Source organism: Anneissia japonica, unplaced genomic scaffold (assembly GCF_011630105.1).
Source record: "Anneissia japonica isolate Jap-2015-1 unplaced genomic scaffold, ASM1163010v1 scaffold1642_len504882_cov181, whole genome shotgun sequence".
Taxonomy (NCBI): domain Eukaryota; kingdom Metazoa; phylum Echinodermata; class Crinoidea; order Comatulida; family Comatulidae; genus Anneissia; species Anneissia japonica.
The window spans coordinates 405413-426577 of record NW_022692852.1 but is presented as its reverse complement, the minus strand read 5'-3'; the positions used below and the strand labels follow the sequence as shown (position 1 = coordinate 426577).

The 21165-nt window shown below is 33.4% G+C and overlaps 1 protein-coding gene across 1 annotated transcript in view; it reads left to right on the top strand.

Moving 5' to 3' along the window:
• The window catches only part of LOC117100442, a 51999-nt gene that overhangs the window by 23248 nt on the left and 7586 nt on the right, over positions 1 to 21165 (top strand). Inside the window, exons 4-8 of the mRNA XM_033240140.1 lie at positions 11911 to 12079; positions 15320 to 15630; positions 19016 to 19187; positions 20049 to 20341; positions 20615 to 21106. Coding sequence (XP_033096031.1) covers positions 11911 to 12079; positions 15320 to 15630; positions 19016 to 19187; positions 20049 to 20341; positions 20615 to 21106 — 1437 coding nt within the window. The remainder of the gene's footprint in view (positions 1 to 11910; positions 12080 to 15319; positions 15631 to 19015; positions 19188 to 20048; positions 20342 to 20614; positions 21107 to 21165) is intronic.

Below are 21165 nucleotides of genomic sequence, written 5' to 3'. Positions count from 1 at the left end.
TGTATACATATATATATATATATATATATATATACACACGTATATATACTTCTAAAAGTCGTGTATCATGCATAGGAACGTTGACGCCTGCAAGGCTCTGGTTTGTAGTTAGTCAATTTGTGTGATATATAGTACAGTATATATTTCATAATTGTAGACTATAGTAATTATTGTTATTAGATGATTCACATTATAAAATAATAGTAGACATTGTGCTGTGAACTTGCTGATCACCAAAATTCCTATTTTGTACACAGTTGTTGACAATGCACCCGAGTATTTAGCCTTGGCCATTAATGAAAGGGGGAAAATCACCACCAACCAACCTTGATTTTCAAAAGTCACTGCTAATATAGGCGACAACGATTTCATCATGTAGTTTGGAAATCAACAAAAACTGAATTTTTTGATAGCAATTTAATGTTTCACATTAAAAGTCAATAACAAAATGTATTATCCAATCTACAGTTGTAATGCTTTTCAATTACAAATTTAAAAAAAAAAGGATGCAACTTTTTCTTGTATCAAATTCTACTTAATTCAAAGTTGCTGTGTAATGGCAGATGGAAGAAATTTGCTGACAAACAAGTGGGAAGTGTTTAACAAAATACTAATACCAAGTAAATGTACATAGTACTGATTCTAGATGATTACTGTACAGCATTGTACATAATATTACTATGAGAAGTCACCTCTATAAATACAGTAATAGGGTACCGGTTTTAGATCGTCTGTACTTTTTGTTTTAAAAAAAATCAATTAAACAATTCCATCATCAATTTTTAGAAAAAGATAAAAATAAAATGGCAACAAAAAAAATCCCTCAAAAGAGCTTCTACCTATTGTGTTTGAATTACAAAATATTTTAACATTTACAAGGTCAAATGAGAAACGTTGATGTTATTTTCAGATTTTACATAGATAACGATCAAACCTTGATCAGGCTTTTTATATAAAAAAAATAACAATCATGAATATTTGAATATATGAGGCTTAATACAACAACACATATTCAGTTATCCGAATGCTCTTGTAAGAGCTTTTAAGTGTAATTCTAATCATAATTTTTTATGAAGGTCATCTTAAGTGTTGCCAGGTTATTATCATTATCATATTTTATTAAATGCTATACTGCATTTAGTGCTGTTCAATGACTACATGGGTGATAGTAATTTATAAAAGTAGCTCTTGCCTTGTACACCCTATTTAATGGAATTCCATTGCATTTAAACTGTATACTACTGTATGGACTGTTTATTTTTATTTTTTTTCTATTATTTTGGTTTTTTTTGTAGCTATGTCTTTTTTTCCTTTATTAACTTCATGCAAATTGGGGTGGGGTGTTTGCTAATGCTATCTAAACATTTTATTGAACTTTTTTTATTTATTTTTTATTTATAATGCCATGTCCTTTCTTTTTTTATTAATGCCATGTCCTTTTTTTTTTTTACGCATAATTTTCCAACATCTATTTAGAAGCATTGTAGCATACAGTACAAATAAAGAGTCAAATTCTTAAAGTGAAACAGGCCAAAACAAATTTTTCCCCAAAGTCATGTGGGTGGGAATAATACTCTAACAATTGTTTCATGGCGCTTAACATAAAAAATTACAGTTTATAAATTGATTTGATTTGAGTTTTATACAAGAATCTCGAGACTTACAATTAACATCAAAATTGGATAAAGTAGGGAAGACAATGTGTTTAAAAAAGGAATAAAGTATTTAATGTGTATTTTCCAAGATAACTCAATAAAGCCCAGTGGCTTATCTCCATTGGGGACCATACTGTATACTACAGTATACTGTATATCAATCTCTATATTATAAATATGCCATTTACATTATAAAATTACCAATTACAGTGTATCAAAACAAAATTAATGATTCTACAAGTATTTTTGGAAGACTATTTAGATAGGTGGTTTTAGTCACTTTTTAGACACTGCTATATAAATCATATTATTATTAAACCGTAGTAGATTGTGAAAGTTTGTGAGTCCAAAGTTCCTTATTTTTCATATCCCTGGAGAGTTCAGATGTGTGTTTGTTACAATTTGTTTACCTCAAATTACAAACAATGATAGAATATTTGAATTGCATTGTAGCAGTTTTTTTTCCCCTTTACTGTGTATTCTACCTCATATACTCTAGATCTCATCTTTGTCACACACCACAATATCTGAAGTATCAAGACTTAAGGCCTGTTTATACTTTAACAATAACGATAAAAAAGCTAGAAAGCAATTGTTCATATAGAAAATAAAAGAAATGAGAGAAGTTTTTACATTGAACGATTCGATGACGATTTATCAGTGAAATTGCGCATGCGTCAGAAAAAGTTTTCCAACATTTTGTTTTGACCTCACGACGTGAAGTTCCTCAGTGGTGGTTCAGTCACCTTCTTCCAGGTTTTTGCTTTTGATTAGCGTCCCTAGTTGCTTGATAAATAATAAGTGACTTTGATATCTCTAGAGCGCGTCACATGTCATAAGGTCAACCGGATCAACTTTTTACCCGCGAGATGAGACAACAGACTAGGTTGCTGCATGCTGCTGGAGGCGTGTATAATAGCACCACTTGCCAAGGGCGGCGGGGAGATAGCGAAGCATTTATTTAGGCCTATACCTGATATGTAAGTATAGTATTCATTTTCCCAATATTCAAATGCAAAGAATTAACTTTTCAAGGTAAACCACCACAACACAAAATCCACCCAACCTCATTGTCTGAAAATAAAACATGCATCATGCATAGGAATGTTGAAGCCCGCAGGGTTCTGGTTGTATAATTTTCATGGTTAGAGGCACATTTTATATTTGAGGTCTGCCTATATCAAGTCTTAAATTTGGCTTCACTCGATGGCTCCCGCTGAAATCTGGTTTAGGATTCTCTTACTAATGCACTGAATGTGCAGGCTCTACACATTATGACAAAAGGTTGACAAGGGGTTGCACTATATTTGCCAATATTCAGTACACAATAGGAGGTGCCTGAGGTTTCCAAGTAAAAACGTGGTCGTATTTTCCTGCCCATAATTTATGAGTTCCTGTTTGGCATGATTCTATAGATATATATCACTGTCATTATCAACTTCTTGAAGTGTATCCAATGGTAATAGTAGTGCTGAAGACCTTTATTCCAAGTTTGATGAATTTACTGGCATGGACATTTGTTTTGAAACCTCTTTCCCTGTAAATGTTTTCCCTAGATGGCCAAAAATGCATTCTGTTCCATTTTAGTCAGTATTTTTACAATTAAAAATTTGTTACAATTCTTACTTTTTTTCGTTAATAAATATACTTTAGCCAGGCACAAGGCAGCAAATGTTCTTTGATCCTATCTGGACAGTGTTTGGTAAAACAGCAACATATTCATAGTGTTACAGAGCACATAGTTCAAATGAAGTAATGTGGTTCAGGTATTTAACTATTATAGTAGCTTACCCATATTTATGTATCTCTACTACAGTACCTGCTTCTTTAAATTCCAAATACAACAAAGGTACTCAGAAGTTGTAAATTGGTTATATTATGTGTACCTTGGAAAGCTTATTGTTGACTAATGACTGAATGTATATTCGGTAATGAGGCCAAATCAATGAAGCATCAATTTGCTAATAATGCAGAACACAAGCCACTAGTTGCCAAATATAATGGACAGTATATGAACTTTCCTTTGCAACATTACAAATTTTAAGTAAGGTTCTAATAAATAATGACTGTCTTTGGTCAATTACAGGGGCGGATTTAGAGGGGGGAGGGGCCTCCCCCTTTTGGCAAGTTAAAAAAAAAAAAGAAAGAAAGAAAAAGAAATACTTGATCACAAAAAATGCCTCGGCTCCTCCTGGATCCATCCCTTAATTACTGCTTGTTTTACATTTAAAAATCATCATCATCATAAATTCATTCATTCATTTAAAGTGATCTGTGAAACTTGTGGTATTGCAAAATTATTGGTTAGTTCCTAATGATGTCAGGCACAGTGTATGCTGATGTAGAACAGGTACGGTACACCTAGCTTCAGGGATCCCAAGTTTGAAAACCAAAAAATAGGGAGATTTTTTTCGTGAAGCGATCGCCTCCTGTAGTGACGCCTTACGACGCGCTGTGCGACATGAAAGTATTACACAAAATGAAGAAAACAAACAATTTTCATTAATTTGTTTACTTTTATTTAACAATTTTACATTTGTTTACACATTGCAGTTGGCCTATATAAATTTATAAATATTATTATTTATTCAAAATTTTGCTAGTAAAGCATTCTTGGCAGCAGTCAACAAGGCTTTGCTTGGTTCATTGGCATATTAGAGGCTATGGCTGATTTACTACATCTCTTCAAAGAACATAGAATTCTAGCAAGGTAACTGCAACTTGCAAGAAAAAACATTAAATCCTGCCTCGCTAGGCTCCATTATCTGTACGTGCGTAGGCCTAAGGCCGCAGTCACGATCACCACTACACACAGACGCCCACTCAACACAACACACATACCCTGCAGTGCAGATAGAGCCTAGGCCTACATGTATTTCGGGATTGATATTAAAATAAACTTCATTTTTCGGAAGACTACTTAGTACCACAACCTACTAACTATGATTTTTTTAGTATTGTTATTAAAGAATTGAAGCTTACTTGAAAGAAAAAGTATTTTTTATGCACCGATTCTACAAAGTTCCAAATCTTCGCGGCGAAAAAAACTTTGGGCATCCATTCCCATGTGATTTCTAATTTTGTTAATTTGTTGAAATTTATTTACTCAACTGACAGCCATCTCATTGATTGAGGTCGGCGCGGATGAAAAAGATCGTAACATGGAGGATAAACAAGGCGATTCTACCACGGATCTAGGCCTGCCTTGCCATGGAGTTGTTATTTTGATAAACAACTTAAATAACAAATCCCTGGTCTTGTTTACAACATTTTAAGGCTGAGCGAGCGCCATAGTATATTGGCTTAAGATAAGAAATTTTGTTTCATTGCTCTATGACATCATGGAAATCACATTTTTTGTGAAATTTTCGGGATATTTAAAAAAATCGGGAGATTATTAATAAAAATCGGGAGGGCGGGAGACGCCCTCAAAAATCGGGAGAAACCCGCGATTTTCGGGAGACTTGGGATCTCTGTAGCTTAAACATAGTAACTGCATTCTCAGTCAAATTTTGATACATCAAACACATTCCTAGACTGTCAGATCAAAACTTTTGTTATGATATTAACTTTAACTTTAAATCAGTAATTTATTTTGTCAGTCGTAACACATGGCCCTATTCCACAATACTAGTATACTGTAAATCAAATCATTGCAAATATTAGTGCATGATTTTGACACATAGTCTGTTTCCATCGTTAAACATCACTCAGTTTCATAGCCAAAAATAATTCCAAAAATAACACTGGGTGTTGTATATAATGTAGTATTTTCTTGTTAAGTGTAAAATTATACCGTCTTATGATTTGAATCATAGGGCATGTTTAATAGGCTTCAGTATGATGAAAATTATAATGTACCTACAATAATCATATGCATGGATTATTTCCAGCTCCTCATGATGCTTACTATATGTATTGAAAATGTGCTTATAAGCTACATAATACTTACTGTAAGTATTTTCAAAATTTTTGGAAGTGATACTGTACCTCTCTCTAGGGGATGCGACAGCAGGGGGAGGGCAGGGCCCCGTCGGGGAGAGTTGCTCCCTCTCCAAAAGCGTTTAAATAAGTCTTTGAAACCCCTAACTTGTCATAGTTGCGAGGGGATACACCCGCAGGATAATTTCTGAGAGATTTCGAGCAACTCCTGACCACGCCTACTTCAGTTCTCATTGGGGAGTCAGCCGCCCCTCCGTCGGAGGAAATCTTTGAGCCAATTGGGTCTACATGTTGCATACTCAGAGGGAACATTCCTTCCATACCTTGATTACACGGAATTAGCACACCACAATGCGTATTCTTAGAAGTAGATCGCTAAAACCATGGACTTCGCTCTTTGATCATATGTCTGAACGTGCTATTGCAAGTCCAGTATTTGTCAAATTAATTAATCCTAAATCGTTTTAAAAATAACACAAAGGTTATATTCCCATTTGACATCCAACATCTGACTTGAATTTTTTTTCCATGAATAAATTGATTGTAAGTAAAACTATACAGTAGGTCCACTATCTATGTTTAGCTAATATACTTGATATTCAAATTTAAATAATTCTTCATGGATTCTTTTGCCTGGCAGTCAATTTGGGGGATGGGCTTTTGATCATCAGGCATATTTCTGAAAGTGTGGTATTAAAATTAGGTGGATCTGTAGGCCTACAGTACTTGTATTCTTGGCCATCTATTCCACATTGGTAATACCTTCTGGATCTAATAATTCAACAGGATGGCCTGTGAATAAATTACAGTACTGTACTTTAATCATTCCATTCCCATCAAGCTATATTTAGCATTGATCATGAGTTAATGACTGCTCCTATAGCTAGCCCAAAGGGATTCACCCACCCCAGTTTCTCATAGATACTGTATCTTACACAGGACGGTGCTATCACACATTGGTAAAACCTTTCTTTAGGCCCAAACAGATCAGTACCACTACAAGTAACATTAATGTTTTGTGATTATTAGTAAGGTCACATGCTGGTAACTAGTACACAGGTAGACACAGATAAGTACACCTGTACTAGAAACCTGAGTATTATTTTCTTAGGTAGTGAATTGAAAACAGCAGGTATTATTTACCATGCAACCAGCATCTAATGTCCTAGCCTGACCCCTTGTGAACCCCACAGCTCTATAATCACAAACCATTCAAGCTGCAGTCTTATTGGTTACTAGACCATTGAAGAGGCCAACATCTAAAGGCTAACTCATGTCATTGGCTTCTTAATTGCACCTGAGATATGGTATTTTGGTCAGCTTCCCATTTAATACAACATGCAGAGATTCAAAGCCTTTTCATATAACATAGGAATAGACACCTATAGCGACAATGTACAAAGTCAACAAAATGTTGCTATAAATATAGCTACTGTACATTGTTTTAATTTTCCTTATTCTGTAAGCAAGGTTTATGTCATAGATGCAATCTTTACAGGGACTGTACGTATCTTGTATAACATTTTTCACTTATGGAAGTGTATAATCTTTTAATATAGTAAGCATAGAAATTCAGTCTTTTATTATCAATATCATGTTGATAAGAGAAACTAAAATGTTAACTAAACGCAAACACTTTCATAATTTTTTCTACGTATATGTAATTTAGTTACAGATGTAGTCCACATAATCAAGAGATTATCGCAAGCTCTTACAAATAATTAGATATTAAATATATAATGGAATATACAGTATTGAAGTAATAATTATGTTGACATTATTTACCACTTTTATACAGTTCTGCTCAATATTGTTTGCTAATTGTAATTAATTTTTTTGGTAAATTATAATTCATTTGCTTTTAATAATCTAGTTTGTAGAAATGATGCATGATTTTTATGTGTTTATTTCCATTTTTTGTATCTTGAACATTATTTACTGTAATTAAAACTTTTCATATTCAATACAAAATAACTAGAGCAGTCACTCCACAGACTTGATACCTCCACCCTGTGCATGTATACCGAACAGTACAGTAAAACGTCCATTTTATGAACTTCTGTTTTACGAATAATCGATTATACGAATGGTCTTTGCCCTTGATGACGTCATCATCGACCAATTATTTCCGTAAAAAAAGTCCGATTGTGGACGTTTCACAAAGTGATAATGTATATTTTTCTTAATAAGATAAAGTTTTATGTATTTATTTATTAATAGTTCGATCTTTTCTTCTATTTCTGGTATAATAATTACTATGTTAATGTAATAAACCTAACCACAACAACGAACTACCAACGCAAGTGTCGTCGGACTGAGCGCACATGTTTACAAAGACAAACAAGAATGTTGGGGTCACCAACTTATTGGCATGGTGAATGACAGGTATGATCGCGAAATGCATGTAAACAACTCAATTCGGCGATCTCACAACTAGAAAGAACATGATAGAAAGGTCCATAAAACATACAGATGTTTGAATGTTTGAATAAGAGTTAAAATAATATTTTGTTTAGTGGAAGAATGCCAGCGATTAAAATAATTTGGTTTTTATCGAAGGTAAATTCAGCTAGGCTCTAGCGCGGTAGACGCGCTGCCGCATTATCAGTTCGTGCTAGGCCTGGCCGCCGTCAGCATATCGGTGCTCTATGGCAGGGAGCTGCCTAGGTATTGGAAACTGACACCCGATCTAGTTTACGAATTTTTCAATTTACGAACACCCCTTGGTAACAAGGGGTACGTAAAATAGACGTTTTACTGTACATGTACGCAGGCCGTGTATGATTCATTATTTTCCAACCCTTTGCCTGTATGATGTATACCGAACAATAGTCAGAGGCCGTGTATGATGGGGGCCATTCCATTATTTTTTATGCTGAAGGTAAAAAAATATGACCATGTTCTTTGGCCTATTCCCAAAATTGAATGGTCTCTTTATTTGAATATTATGTACCACTCCGAAAATTTTCATGATAATTTCATTCATTAGTTCTTTCATAATCTTGCTAACACACAGACAGATAGACAGACAGAGAGCAGTGAATACGTAACCTCCTTTGGCGGAGGTAATAATATTTTGTTAAATAATCGGTGTATCTTGTGGGGTATCTAGCCTTATTTTGCGAGTTAGCGCCCCTCGATTGATCATCGAGCCCCCCCACTTCCCCCATCAGCACCTCCATTTTAAGACTTCTACAGTAGATATGCCAATGCTGTAAATAATGCATGATAGTATGTTTTTTTTGGAGTAGGGGTTAGTTAGGAATGTACTTTTTGATAGTCTGGCTCTTATTTTTAGAGTTTATATTATATATTTTGTCCATCCTTTAGTGACAATTTTTCGCTGTGGGCTTGGAAATAAATAAATATGATTGGGGCTCTCCAGCCTCATTGCTAGTCGTCTTTTGCATTTTCAAGCAAATTATTGGGGGTCATTTGACTCACCACACAGGGGTCATACTGTACTTAAAATGTGATTAGATATGTTAATGTAGGCACATCTATGCATGTCTACAGTTTATATACTTTCAAGGTGAAACTAAACCTGCGCTGATACATTACCTCAATAGTTACTGTACACCATTTCACTGTTAGCGAACTTGGGTTCAAATACCGCCCTCAATTTTCTTTGAGAATTTTAATTTTTTGTTGTGATTGTCGTTTTTCTCGCGTTGATAAAATAATAAAGCAATGTATCAGTAGAGGTTTTTTCCAAATTTGTGAATTACTGTATATCAATTTTATTCTTGTCAAGTCTATATGGAAGCACAGACGTTTTAATTTTGAAAAATGTCTTTTCATGCTAGGCCTACCTGTTTGCATCTACGGTAGGCAAAAAGGTAAGGCCTACAACCCGGTGATTTTGGTGTGTACACTAGGCCTACAGTATCCCAGATTTTTGAGTCAGTCAAACTTGGCCAACTTTTTTTACAGTTATTATCCAGATTGTTGTATTTACTGTATCTTTATGATAATTAATTTTTGTCATCATAGCATATCACATAGAAGATTCAATGTTAGATCTGTGGCAGATTAATATCAGAAGTATGCAATACAGACTCACATTCCCATTAAAACATTGTTATGAATGGATCATGTTCCATATTTGGCACCGTGCCAACGATTATAATACAGCCGGTGTCATATAATAAAATTTAGTGTTAATCATGGATTTTTAATGGCATTGGTAGGTAGAATTTTTATTTCATCAACGAAACATTTCCCAAATATTAATACTAAATGAGCTTATTTCAATGTGAAAAAAAAATATGAAAAACTCACAAGTACGAATGTATTCATTCAATCATGAATTTCATCATTATTATTCCTAATCTTGAAAAAAATGTTAATATCTATTACATTCCTTGTATAGAGTATATAATAAAATAAAGATAATTTTTATTATGAATTTATATAATTTTCATTTAATTGATTGAGTTATATATGGAGTTGGGCATTTTGATGGTAGAAAAAAAAAGTTTTGAAAAATCAATGAAGCAACAGAAGCAAGCATTGTATAATATCTGTCTAGGTATGCCTCTTCATGCAGTTGACCAAAATGTACCATGTTTGCAAATTGAAGATGAATCAAGTCAAATTTTAAAAGAACTTTAAATGTAATATTGCTATATCTCCTTTATAGGTAGGCATTTTGTTTACTCCGATACATGTATTGTCTATTGGTTAATAATAATACTGACTAAAATTCTACAGACTGTTTATTTTATTTTTGTTTTTATTGCATTGTAATGATAAACACTATACTAGCTAAATTTATTGTAGTTCTTACTAATGACATTTTTTCCTCTTGTTTTGCATTGAAACGTAATGGTACAAAATATATTCCATAATAATAGTGTTATTCAATGGTTACACATCACCATGGTGACATAGTAACTGAGATCAGCAAAGAACTAAGGTCAAGGCAAAGAATCCATAAACCAGCACCGGTCTCATTAGTTATGTTAGTAATTAACCAATCATATCTCTTAAATCACATGACATTTTAATTTTATATAATCTGAATGGTATTTTGTTTTTATCATTTCCTGAAGTAGGAGCATTTATTTACTGGTACCTCTTTAATTTGTTAATTTACTGAATATACCATACAGTATTTTGGTGTACTGTAGATTCTCTCTTACATAATCGTACTAATTTTTGCAATATTTTGATTGCCAGCTTGCATCATGCTACTGTTTTGGTATAGTTACCATCTCTCTGTCCACAATAATATCTTTATTATTGTTATAAAATGTTATTGACATTAATTCAGCATGGTATAGGAATACATTTTTTCCTGCTTTTGACAAATGTCTGAATAATATTCATTAATCTATGTAAAAATATATGAATCTTTTAAAAAATATTTCTGGTAGGTAGCGTCATTTGATGTTTTATTTAGAAGGTACCATTTATCAAGTGGGTAAAAAATTTAAATATACTGAGCATGACTGAATATGCAGCTTTACTTGCATTTAATCAACTGGGTTTTGCCGAAGGTGTCATCACAACTCTAAATTCCGAGAACAGTAAAAATGAAAATTAATTTTCTGTGTCATAGAATTTATGAGCTTTACTTGGAAAGTTCTTAAGCGTAACAAGGTAACTGATTGTACCTACTTGCAATATGCTGACCGTAAAACATCTCTCGCAACCTATCATTCCATGCTGGGAGTTAAGAAACAAGCATTTACGTTAACAAGACATAACCAAATTATATCTCAAAAAAATAGATGGTAGTGGTGATATGGTGATGTTGATTATAGTGATGACATTCATCTTGATGGTAATTATCAAGATTGTGATGATCAAGATGGTGGTTATCATGATGGCCTTTAATTCATGGAAATGGCCTGATGGTGATTATAGAGATGAATCAAGATGGTGATATGGTGATGGTGATTATCTTGTTGTTGATGATCTTGATAGTGACTATCAAGATGGTGATGGTAGTGGTCTGATGGTGGTGACTGTTATCATGTGATAATGTGTTGATGATCATTGTTTATGGGTGATAATGGTTCTGATTTTTATGATGATTGAAAATAATATCATTGCAGATTGAATTTGTTGACTTTGAAATGCAGACAAATATCATAATTTGTTTTAAATCACACAGGGAATACAACGATGGATTTCACTGTAGGCTTCACTATTAAAACCGTAAATCTAATTCCTTAAATCTATTCTGAAACTGTGCCCTGTTTTTAAAATTGTTTACAGGTACTGTACACTTAAACATCACCGCCAATATATTGTGAAATATACTATATACCAAAATGATTTTGATTGTTTTATTGCCATTTTACAGGTTTCGAGACCAAATACTGTAAACCCGCTTGCTAATATAGATGTGTCAGTGGAGGAAAACTTACCTACCAGTCGAGATGGTCTCATAGAATGGGTCGGCAACAAGTACCAGAAAGCAACTTTTGCAGAGGTTAGCTATGCTAACTACATCAGTGTCTCGCTTAACCAAGGTAGTTAATCTATCAAAGTTGCAGATAAGCTTCTTCAGCCTTATTTCCATAAAATTGCTTTACTTGTCACTACAGTGTTCACTACAATCGTTACACCGCGTAGCTGTCCCCGAAGCAATCGGGAAAGCTCCCCGATTCTGCCAACCGATCAGCTTAGCCAAAAGCTGTCAACGAAAGCGTGAAGCAATTTCATGGAAACCAGGCCTTTGCGAATATATTATTCTACTGATAAATAATATAGTTATGAAATCCACTAGATTTACCTTGACCTACATCAGTATTAATAGCATTCATATACAGTACGTAAATTAACCCTTTCAATTTAATATACAGTAATTAATTTTCAGACAGTATTCATTCTTCCATATTGGTTGTCGTACCAGTAAAAGTTAATTATCTTTTGATTCAAAAAGTAGGTGCTGTTTTTCATTAGTGATGTACTATTTTAGATAAGTAAGGCATAAATCACTTAACACCTATATAAAATATACTATAAAAACACTAAAAATATATTGAATTTAAGTAATTGAAATATATGAAGGAAAATGAACAAATTAACCATACAGTACGTAAATTAACCCACTTTCAATTTAATATACAGTAATTAATTTTCAGACAGTATTCATTCTTCCATATTGGTTATCGTACCAGTAAAAGTTAATTATCTTTTGATTCAAAAAGTAGGTGCTGTTTTTCATCAGTGATGTACTATTTTAGATAAGTAAGGCATAAATCACTTAACACCTACCGTACTCGCGCGAATAAGCGCCCGGGCGCTTAAAATATTTTTAGCACTTTTGAGGGGCGCTTATTCAAACAGCTTATTCGAACGGGGCGCTTATCAAAACAGAGTGGAAATTGAGGGGGCGCTTATAAAAATAGATGAAAATCGAGGGGTTATTATGACAACTTACTAAATCAAGAGGCACATTTTGAATGAAAAATGATTATAAGGACATCAGGAAACCACAAATTACGAATGGTGGTGCGGCGGAAAAGATAATCGTCCAGAGAGCATGGCTTATCATGACAAGAATGTTGTGAGTACATTATTACATAACAGCAGAATAGCAGATGAAATTAGTGGTGGTGGTTACTTGTTGTCCATGCCGATTGAGATTAGCAGGATTGCATGATCATTGCAGGTTTTCTTGAAAACTCAGATGGGAATGTGTTGTTAGGTGCAAATTGTCGGAAAAGCAGTAGGACTAGGCTATAGAGAAAAGTAAGAAGATGAAAGTTGGAAATATACTGTCTGTCCAGATAGCTCTCATCTGTCCAAGATAAATATCCTCATTTTGATATTGACTAAAGGAGAATGTGGTTCCACTCCACACCTCAAATCATACCAACATCCACAGTCCAGAATTGATTGGATTATTGAGGGGGCATTTATTCAAATTAAAAGGGGCGCTTAAGGAAATTTTCACGTTAGGAGGGGTGCTTATTCAAACGGGCCGCTTATTCACGCGAGTACGGTATATAAAATATACTATAAAAACACTAAAAATATATTGAATTTAAATAATTGAAATGTATGAGGGAAAATAAACAAATTAAAAAATTTTAACAGAAAAAAAACCCATAATGAATGTTTTTAATACTGTATATGTTCATCTGTAGATCATACATGTTGTGTTAGGGGTTGTTCACAATTATCAACATTTTTACAAGTACTGTACAAACAGTACTTTTTTTTCTTACCCTCCTCCCTCCTCTCTGAAAGTGTATATACGAAATGTTGATTTTGCAAAACCAATCTCCTTTTTTTTTTTTGTAAAGTCAACTAAAGTACCGTACTTAGTTACTTAAAATGTATATTATATCCATGGTTGCATTGTAATTGGTCATAAAAATCTCTTTTAAATAATGCATGTTATTTTGAATCAAAATTTTTTTATGCTTATGTAAAAGTGTACTTACTTGTCTACCCGCTCCCCCCTAGTGTACTGTTTGGAAACTTGTGAAAATGTTGATAATTGTGAACGATTTCTTATGGTTAATAATGTTGTTCTTATAAATATGAAAATAAAAGTGTGTTTAGGTTTGATGTACAGTACATGCATGGTGTCTGCATTGTGTTCACTTGACATGCAGTATGTAGCGTGTGATAATAGTGTGAAGCCTTGAGAGAAAAAAGAAAATTAATACCTATGTAGAAGTGACGTGATCCATTCCCATCTGAAAATTAAAAACGTCATTATTGTGTGGGAGTGTGTAGGAGTTTATGTATTAGTTGAATGAGATCAGTTTTGTTTAATATTGCTCAATATTCTAAATGTAGGATTATTAGCCTGCATCAACTATAGAAAATAGAACATTTTATTATTCAAAATTTCCTTCACAAATAGAAAATAAATACTTCAACATATTTTCTGTTTTTCATAGCATTTAATTATGATGCTTTTTTAAAGTGGTTAATGGTTGTATTTTTAAAGAGCCTTCCACAATAAAATATCTCTTTGTGCTTTTAGAAGCCAGTAAACATAAAACATTAAAAATAAACAGACATACTTATTCAGGGGACACCCTTATACACTTTTGGGTGTCTCCTTAATGGGGGTTTTACTGTAATTGTAACTAATGATCCAAATGTACTTGCCCAAAGGGATGGAAGGTGTGGTCCTTTGATGTTAAAATGGTGTCGCTACCTGTTACTGTTTTGTAGTAACCCTTGTCGTACTTTGTAATAAACTGAGCAGTCATATTTTGTAATAAAGTCTGTTGTACTTTGTAATAAGACTTCAAATTCTTGTTTTATTCTACACTATTGTAGTTTTGATAACATGGGCGCAAATCTGTTTTGAAATGGGGAGAGGGACAGCCGTGAGTCCACACCCACCTTAGTCCCACCTTGGTTGGGGCCAAAGTGCAAAAATTGATTTTGAAATACTTTCAATTAGATAATTGAGAAATAACTGGAGGTCTTCATTTTTCAGGTCTTTGGTCTTAATTTTGTAGACACCCATGTAGGGTGTCTATAAAGTGAAGACCCTTGAAAATTTGACCCTTGAAAAATAGATTTCTTTTTTAAGCCTTTAGGGAAATGCGCAATACTTCTTCCCGTCCTGCACTCATGCACTCTTTTCAGCCCATTGGGATTTGAATGTACTGTACTCTCCTTTCCAACTTTTCCTTCCAGTTGTTTTATTTTAATATTTACTGTAATGAGTTTGGTTTTCTTAAAATTTGGGAATTTAAAAATGAAACATGAAATTATTGAATTTTATTCATTTTCAGAAACTCATGTTAATAGAACATGTGTAGTGTCAGATGATTGGAAGCAGAATGGAATATCAGCCAAGTTCATAAACGAAAAGCCAATTCAGGGATGTAAACTACCACTGAACAGTCGCGAATTGAATCCAGAAATATATGTGATTGAACACAAGCGAGTTGAACAGGGTGTTTTCAAGCAAACTGTCACTTTGAACCTGAGAACTGTTAAGGACGACACTCGCTTACATAACATTATGCTGCTGTTGAAGTCTAGCAGTCATGTATTATGGGATGTCCATGGCACTTCTGGCATTGGCAGTCTTAAAATTCAGGTAACCATGCAATGTTAATCATTTTTCTGTGTTACTGTTGAATGACATATGTGGCAAAGACAAGCCAAACCAGTCACTCGTCGCAAATCGTGTTTCAGAGAAAATGGCCAAAACATGCTAAAATGTCAAATTTTCAAAAATCTATTTTATTGCACTAAACTAACCTTTATATATCTACACACCATCCTATACTATTATTTTCCCCATTTTCAATGTTAAAACAACACTTTTTAAGGATTTAAAGATAGTTTCTGCATGAGAAATGCCTGAAATCATAAACTTTAAAGGCTGTTTTCTCATATATTGTTCTTTAAACAGCTGTATGTTTAAACGCTTGTAACTTCATAAGGAAATGTCCGATTTGAATGATTTTTTTACCATTTTATAGCTATTATTTTACTCTTTAACACTGTATTAATAACACAAAATCAATTTTTGCGACGAGTGACTGGTTTGGCTTGTCTTTGCCACATATATCTAACCCGTAACCTGTATTTAGTTGGTAATAATAAGTCTGTAAAATCAAACTAATTCTTTGATTCTATATTAAATAGTCACAAACTATATTAGAATTTTTTTTGTATATATATATATATATATATATATATATATATATAATATATGTATGTATATAAATCTGAATGCAGTAACTTGACTTCCTCAGTCAGTACACCCCTTGATAATAATAGAGTAGTCTACCTACATTTTTTTTTGTTAACCTCTTTGGTTTCATTTAATCTTTTTGATGTTGACGTGTTAGAGATAATGTTAGTATTACAGTGATGTTTGTCATTTCAATTTGTTTGTCATTGGCCATTTCTAAGTCAATGACCAGGCGTTAAACTAGATGTATATCTCCAAACTGCTTACAATGCAATTTTTCTATTTTCTATGTGAATACATGCAAAGCCAATAATGCAGCAGTAAAACTGTACACTGTAGTACAACTGGTAGTACTGTACACATGCCATTGATGTAAACAAATAAATAAATTGTTTATTTTAATGACTTAGATTATATGAATCCCTTGTAGTAAAAACAAATATTGTTTGTTAACAATTTCATCTTTCTCCAGTGTTACTATATACTATTATATATTAATGTTGTCTTTTCAAGAATTTTGGTTGTATAATTTATACAGTAAACAATGTAAATAATAGGTTATGTTGATAATGTCAAAAAATCATAAAAAATAAGTTTGAAATTAACTTGCTCATTTTGCAATAACATACAAATTATTAACTTGTGCATAGAAATTATTGAATTTAAAAAATGTCTACCCTGATTTTTAAACCAACAAATTTTAATAAAAATAATAAAACACTTCCAATGAATGAAAGTGTTTCTATCATTTTCCACTGTAAACTGATGGGTAGACATTTTTTAAAAACACTAATTTCTATGTTCAAGTTAATAACTTTTATGTTACTTCAAAATGGGCAAGTTAATTTCAAAAAATATTTTTATGATTTTTTTGATATTTAGCATGGGACAATACTTCTTGTACACTTACAGTATTTATTTTCGTATGAGGCTCGCCATCCCAAAATGTTAAACTGAGTAAATTATTATAAGAATGTGTGCAGTATTGTATACTTCAGTACAGAGAAGCCGTAATATTTTTGATATTTTGATCCAGTAGATTACCTATCATTTTAAAGCTTATAATATGGAGAATATATTTAAAAGTCTTTTCTTTTTATTTGGTCACTAATGCAGGCATGGCAAAGCCCCATATAAGAAAAACATTTAAATTATATCTACATTACATATAATTCATCAAGATACAAAATAAATTTATATTCCAGTAGACTATTTCAGATGTAGGGAATATATATAATTTAGTCTATAGTAGCAAATAGTCATTTGATGTGGGAAGTAATTTGGTTTATTAGAATTTAGGTAATTAATTTTATTAGACTTGCCATCTTCCAAATTACTCATTCAGTTAATTAATAAGTCTTTAGTTTCTTATCTATTTGGTTTAACTGTAGTCTAAATCAATGTATTTTTCCCCAAGGAGCACCCCTTGGAAATAATAGACTATTCCACTGGTATTGTTTATAGTATCTGAAAAAAAATTCTGAAAAAAAATATATTTCATGTAATAATACCAAGCTAATTGTTGTTTAGATAATTATGATTTGGAATGTACATGATTATACCAACTTTAGATTTGGCAATGTTTCAAATCCTTTTTTGAATTAGCGAATGCTTCGGTTCTTACCATGGGGACTACGCCCAAATGCTTCAGATATTCAGTGAACTCAGCCGAGTACTACGTCACCAACTATGACCTTTCAATCCTAAGCGTTTTTTTCCAGTTGAATGTCCAATAATTAGGTAATAAACTATTATTTCCCATGTTACCCCAAAACAACAAATATCATGGCTTAAAATCTTCAGCTATGCTCTCAAAATGATGCATCAATATATTTTTCCCCCCAAGTCGAGGGACACTAGAGATGTACAAGTAAAAAATGTATTGTCGTTGGCTGGCGGCCATTTTGGCATTGTGTCAAATAATTTTTTTGTGTTTGATGTTGTGAATGGAATCTTATAGCATAGATAAATTATGTAAACAGATTTGAAATTAAGGCTAATGGGTCAGTGTCAAGTAGTATGCAAGATTGTAGTATCATTTAACCAAACAAATGAGCTTTCTGGATGTTTTGGTTTTATGTTTAAGTATGAACCTGGTCATTTTGATAAGTCCTTAGCTCAGCTAAATTTATAGAATATCAAGAAACATACAACATACATTTATAAAGTTATAGAATTAAACTAGTGTGAGAATTATCACTAAAATTGTTAAATACAAATACTGGTAACTTCTTGCTAAGTATTTAGAGTAGCAGTAATCGATTAACAAGAAGTCATTGTAAAGCATACAGAAAACATATATTTAGTGTGGAGTTATAAATACAGTAAAACTTCATTGCTCTCTACAGAAAATACAGAAAGCTATATTATGTAAATTTATCATAGATATATAATCACAGCATTTCAATTATTGTTAAATACTATTATATTTTTATAGGCCTATAAAATTGTATTGAAAATGTAATATTATAGTAATAATGTAAATTTATAATGTGAATATATACTAAACAAACATTTGTTCAGTGAAGCTCTAATTCATAACTCATATTAAAAACATCCACACACAAACAAATCATGTGCTAATCTAAAATGATATCATTGCCTCATATTTGAATTTGAAACAGTGAGGTTAGAGGTCATGAATCATGACAACCAATGCAAAGCTCATTATAGTTTTATTGTTACGTATTTATTAACATTGTTTACTGTATATTATTATTAAAATTATCATCTCAAAAGCTTCATCATATTTTCAGTTGTAAGAATTTATTGTTTATTCCAGAGTAATGGTAAAGTTAGTTCACAAGACTATGTGTTTGAGAGTGTTACACCAAGCCCGGAATTTGAGAATGAATCTGGTCAAGATCTAGTGGAGTACCTGGAGCGCCAGTATAGAGGTGTGGTTCAGTACCTCTCAGTTGATACAGCAAACAGAATTGAAGTCACTCTGGAAGGTATGTAAAAATGGTTTATGCTACAGGCCCTGGCTTGGTTTTAGGCCCAACCTATGCAGGGCCTTTCTATAGGGTTAAAACTTTTGCCCTGCATCCTCTAATAAAAAATAAAAACAAGCTATTTATTTTATTTTTCCTGTCAGACAAGTGTGGACCTCGTCTGTAAATTGCCGATCCAAAATAAATTATGGTAATTGTCAATCCTACAGTAAGTATTGTGGTCTGAAAGCACAGTTTCACGCCATCCTAAACCATGAAATCTGTCACCATGAACCTCATGACGGAATTATATGAGGACAGTGACACCGAGGCTATTGGCAGTCCCTAGGTTTATCTAGACACTGTGTCAGGCTTGTGAGACCCCTGTTTAATCAAGGGCACAAAGCTCATGATGTTTACGTTTCTATACAAAGATGATCCTACATGAGAGAGCATCTAGCTCAGTTGGCTAAACTGGTGATAGCCACTGTGTGTATGTTGAACTGTGGAGATCTCTTAGTCCCTTGTTCAATTACCATCGTTGCTGTCCTTGTTTTTAAGCTGAAGGGCTGAAGTGTAAATTTTAAAAGAGCACCGTCTTTCAGGACGTTTAAGCTGTTGGCCCCGTGTGCAAGATGGCTCATTTTCTTGATAAAGAACGCAGTACACTCTTCTGAAAAGAGTAGGGCATTGTCTCCAGGTGTAGTGCCCAAGTCACCTCCAGAAGGACCCCACTGGAAGTGAGCCTTAGGATTTTTGTGGGTTATCTTTGGTGTGTATAACACCGCAGAAATCCAATCCAACACACAAGACTACCTCTTAAATAGATGTGTCTCAGAATTGTGATTTATTTTCGATTGGTTTATTCTTTTATCCCTTCAGCTCCAGGGGTTCCAATGCCCCCAAATATTCTAATTCAAGATTCATCACTGGTACTTCAAGGTGACAACTTGCTGAAACACATCATTCACACGCAGTGTTACAACCAGAGCATGGTTGTAGCCATCTCACTGACCACGCTCAGAAAGTATAACATGCGGCCAAAAGATATTAGCCTGCGTGATCGAGGCTGCAACGCTACAGTGAATGAGACGCACATGGTCTTCACATCAAAGTTAGGACAGTGTGGAATGGAGTTGAAAAGTTCTATTAAACAGTTTGTTTATGTTAATGAGGTAAGAGATTTGTTACAAAAGTTTTAATTCTGGCCATAACCTTCAGAGTTATTCTCTTGGTCGAATTTTAATAAACATGTCTATCCTATTTGTTCTAAAATTCTTATCTCAATGAAACATATTTGAAAGCATTATTTATCTTTGTGCATCCAAATCAAATGATATTATTAGTTATAACATAATTATGTTATTGTTTAATGTTATAGAAGAAATTTTGAGGATGGTTAGTTCTGCAACAATATCTTTACTTAATATTATTTTTTAAATCCCTAGGTCCTTTTTAACCCTGGCGCAATTGAAAATGGCAGCAGTTTAACTGATGAAGATGGCGGCTCAGGTCTGCTCCCTGATGACGAGGATGCTAGCAATCAACGACGTCCCTCTGTGTCAGAAGTACATTGCAGCTATACTATCATCTCCAGCACACTTGGCCACGAGTTTGAGGAGCAAGAGGACATCCCGGTCACTTACAAGATCTGCACTGGACCTAAGTGTCCTCCACTACAGTTTAGTGTGTCGACCATATATAACGATCCTAATATATTAGCCACAGTGTGGAGCTGCAGTGTGACGTCGGTCAATGGGGCCATAGTGGACAATGTCATTATTAAGAATGGGTGCACTGACTTGGACAGCGTGATCTTAACAAGGAATGTCAATGAGTCGATGAGGATTAATTCATTACCATTTGAATCCAAAGCACCTTATGAACTCACATGTGAGGTTGCTATCTGTAGTCCTCACAAGAAACAGAAATATCCTCAGGTTTGTGTTTGATTCTTTTTGTACGTTGCCTTAGGATGAATTAATATCTAGGTGAAATG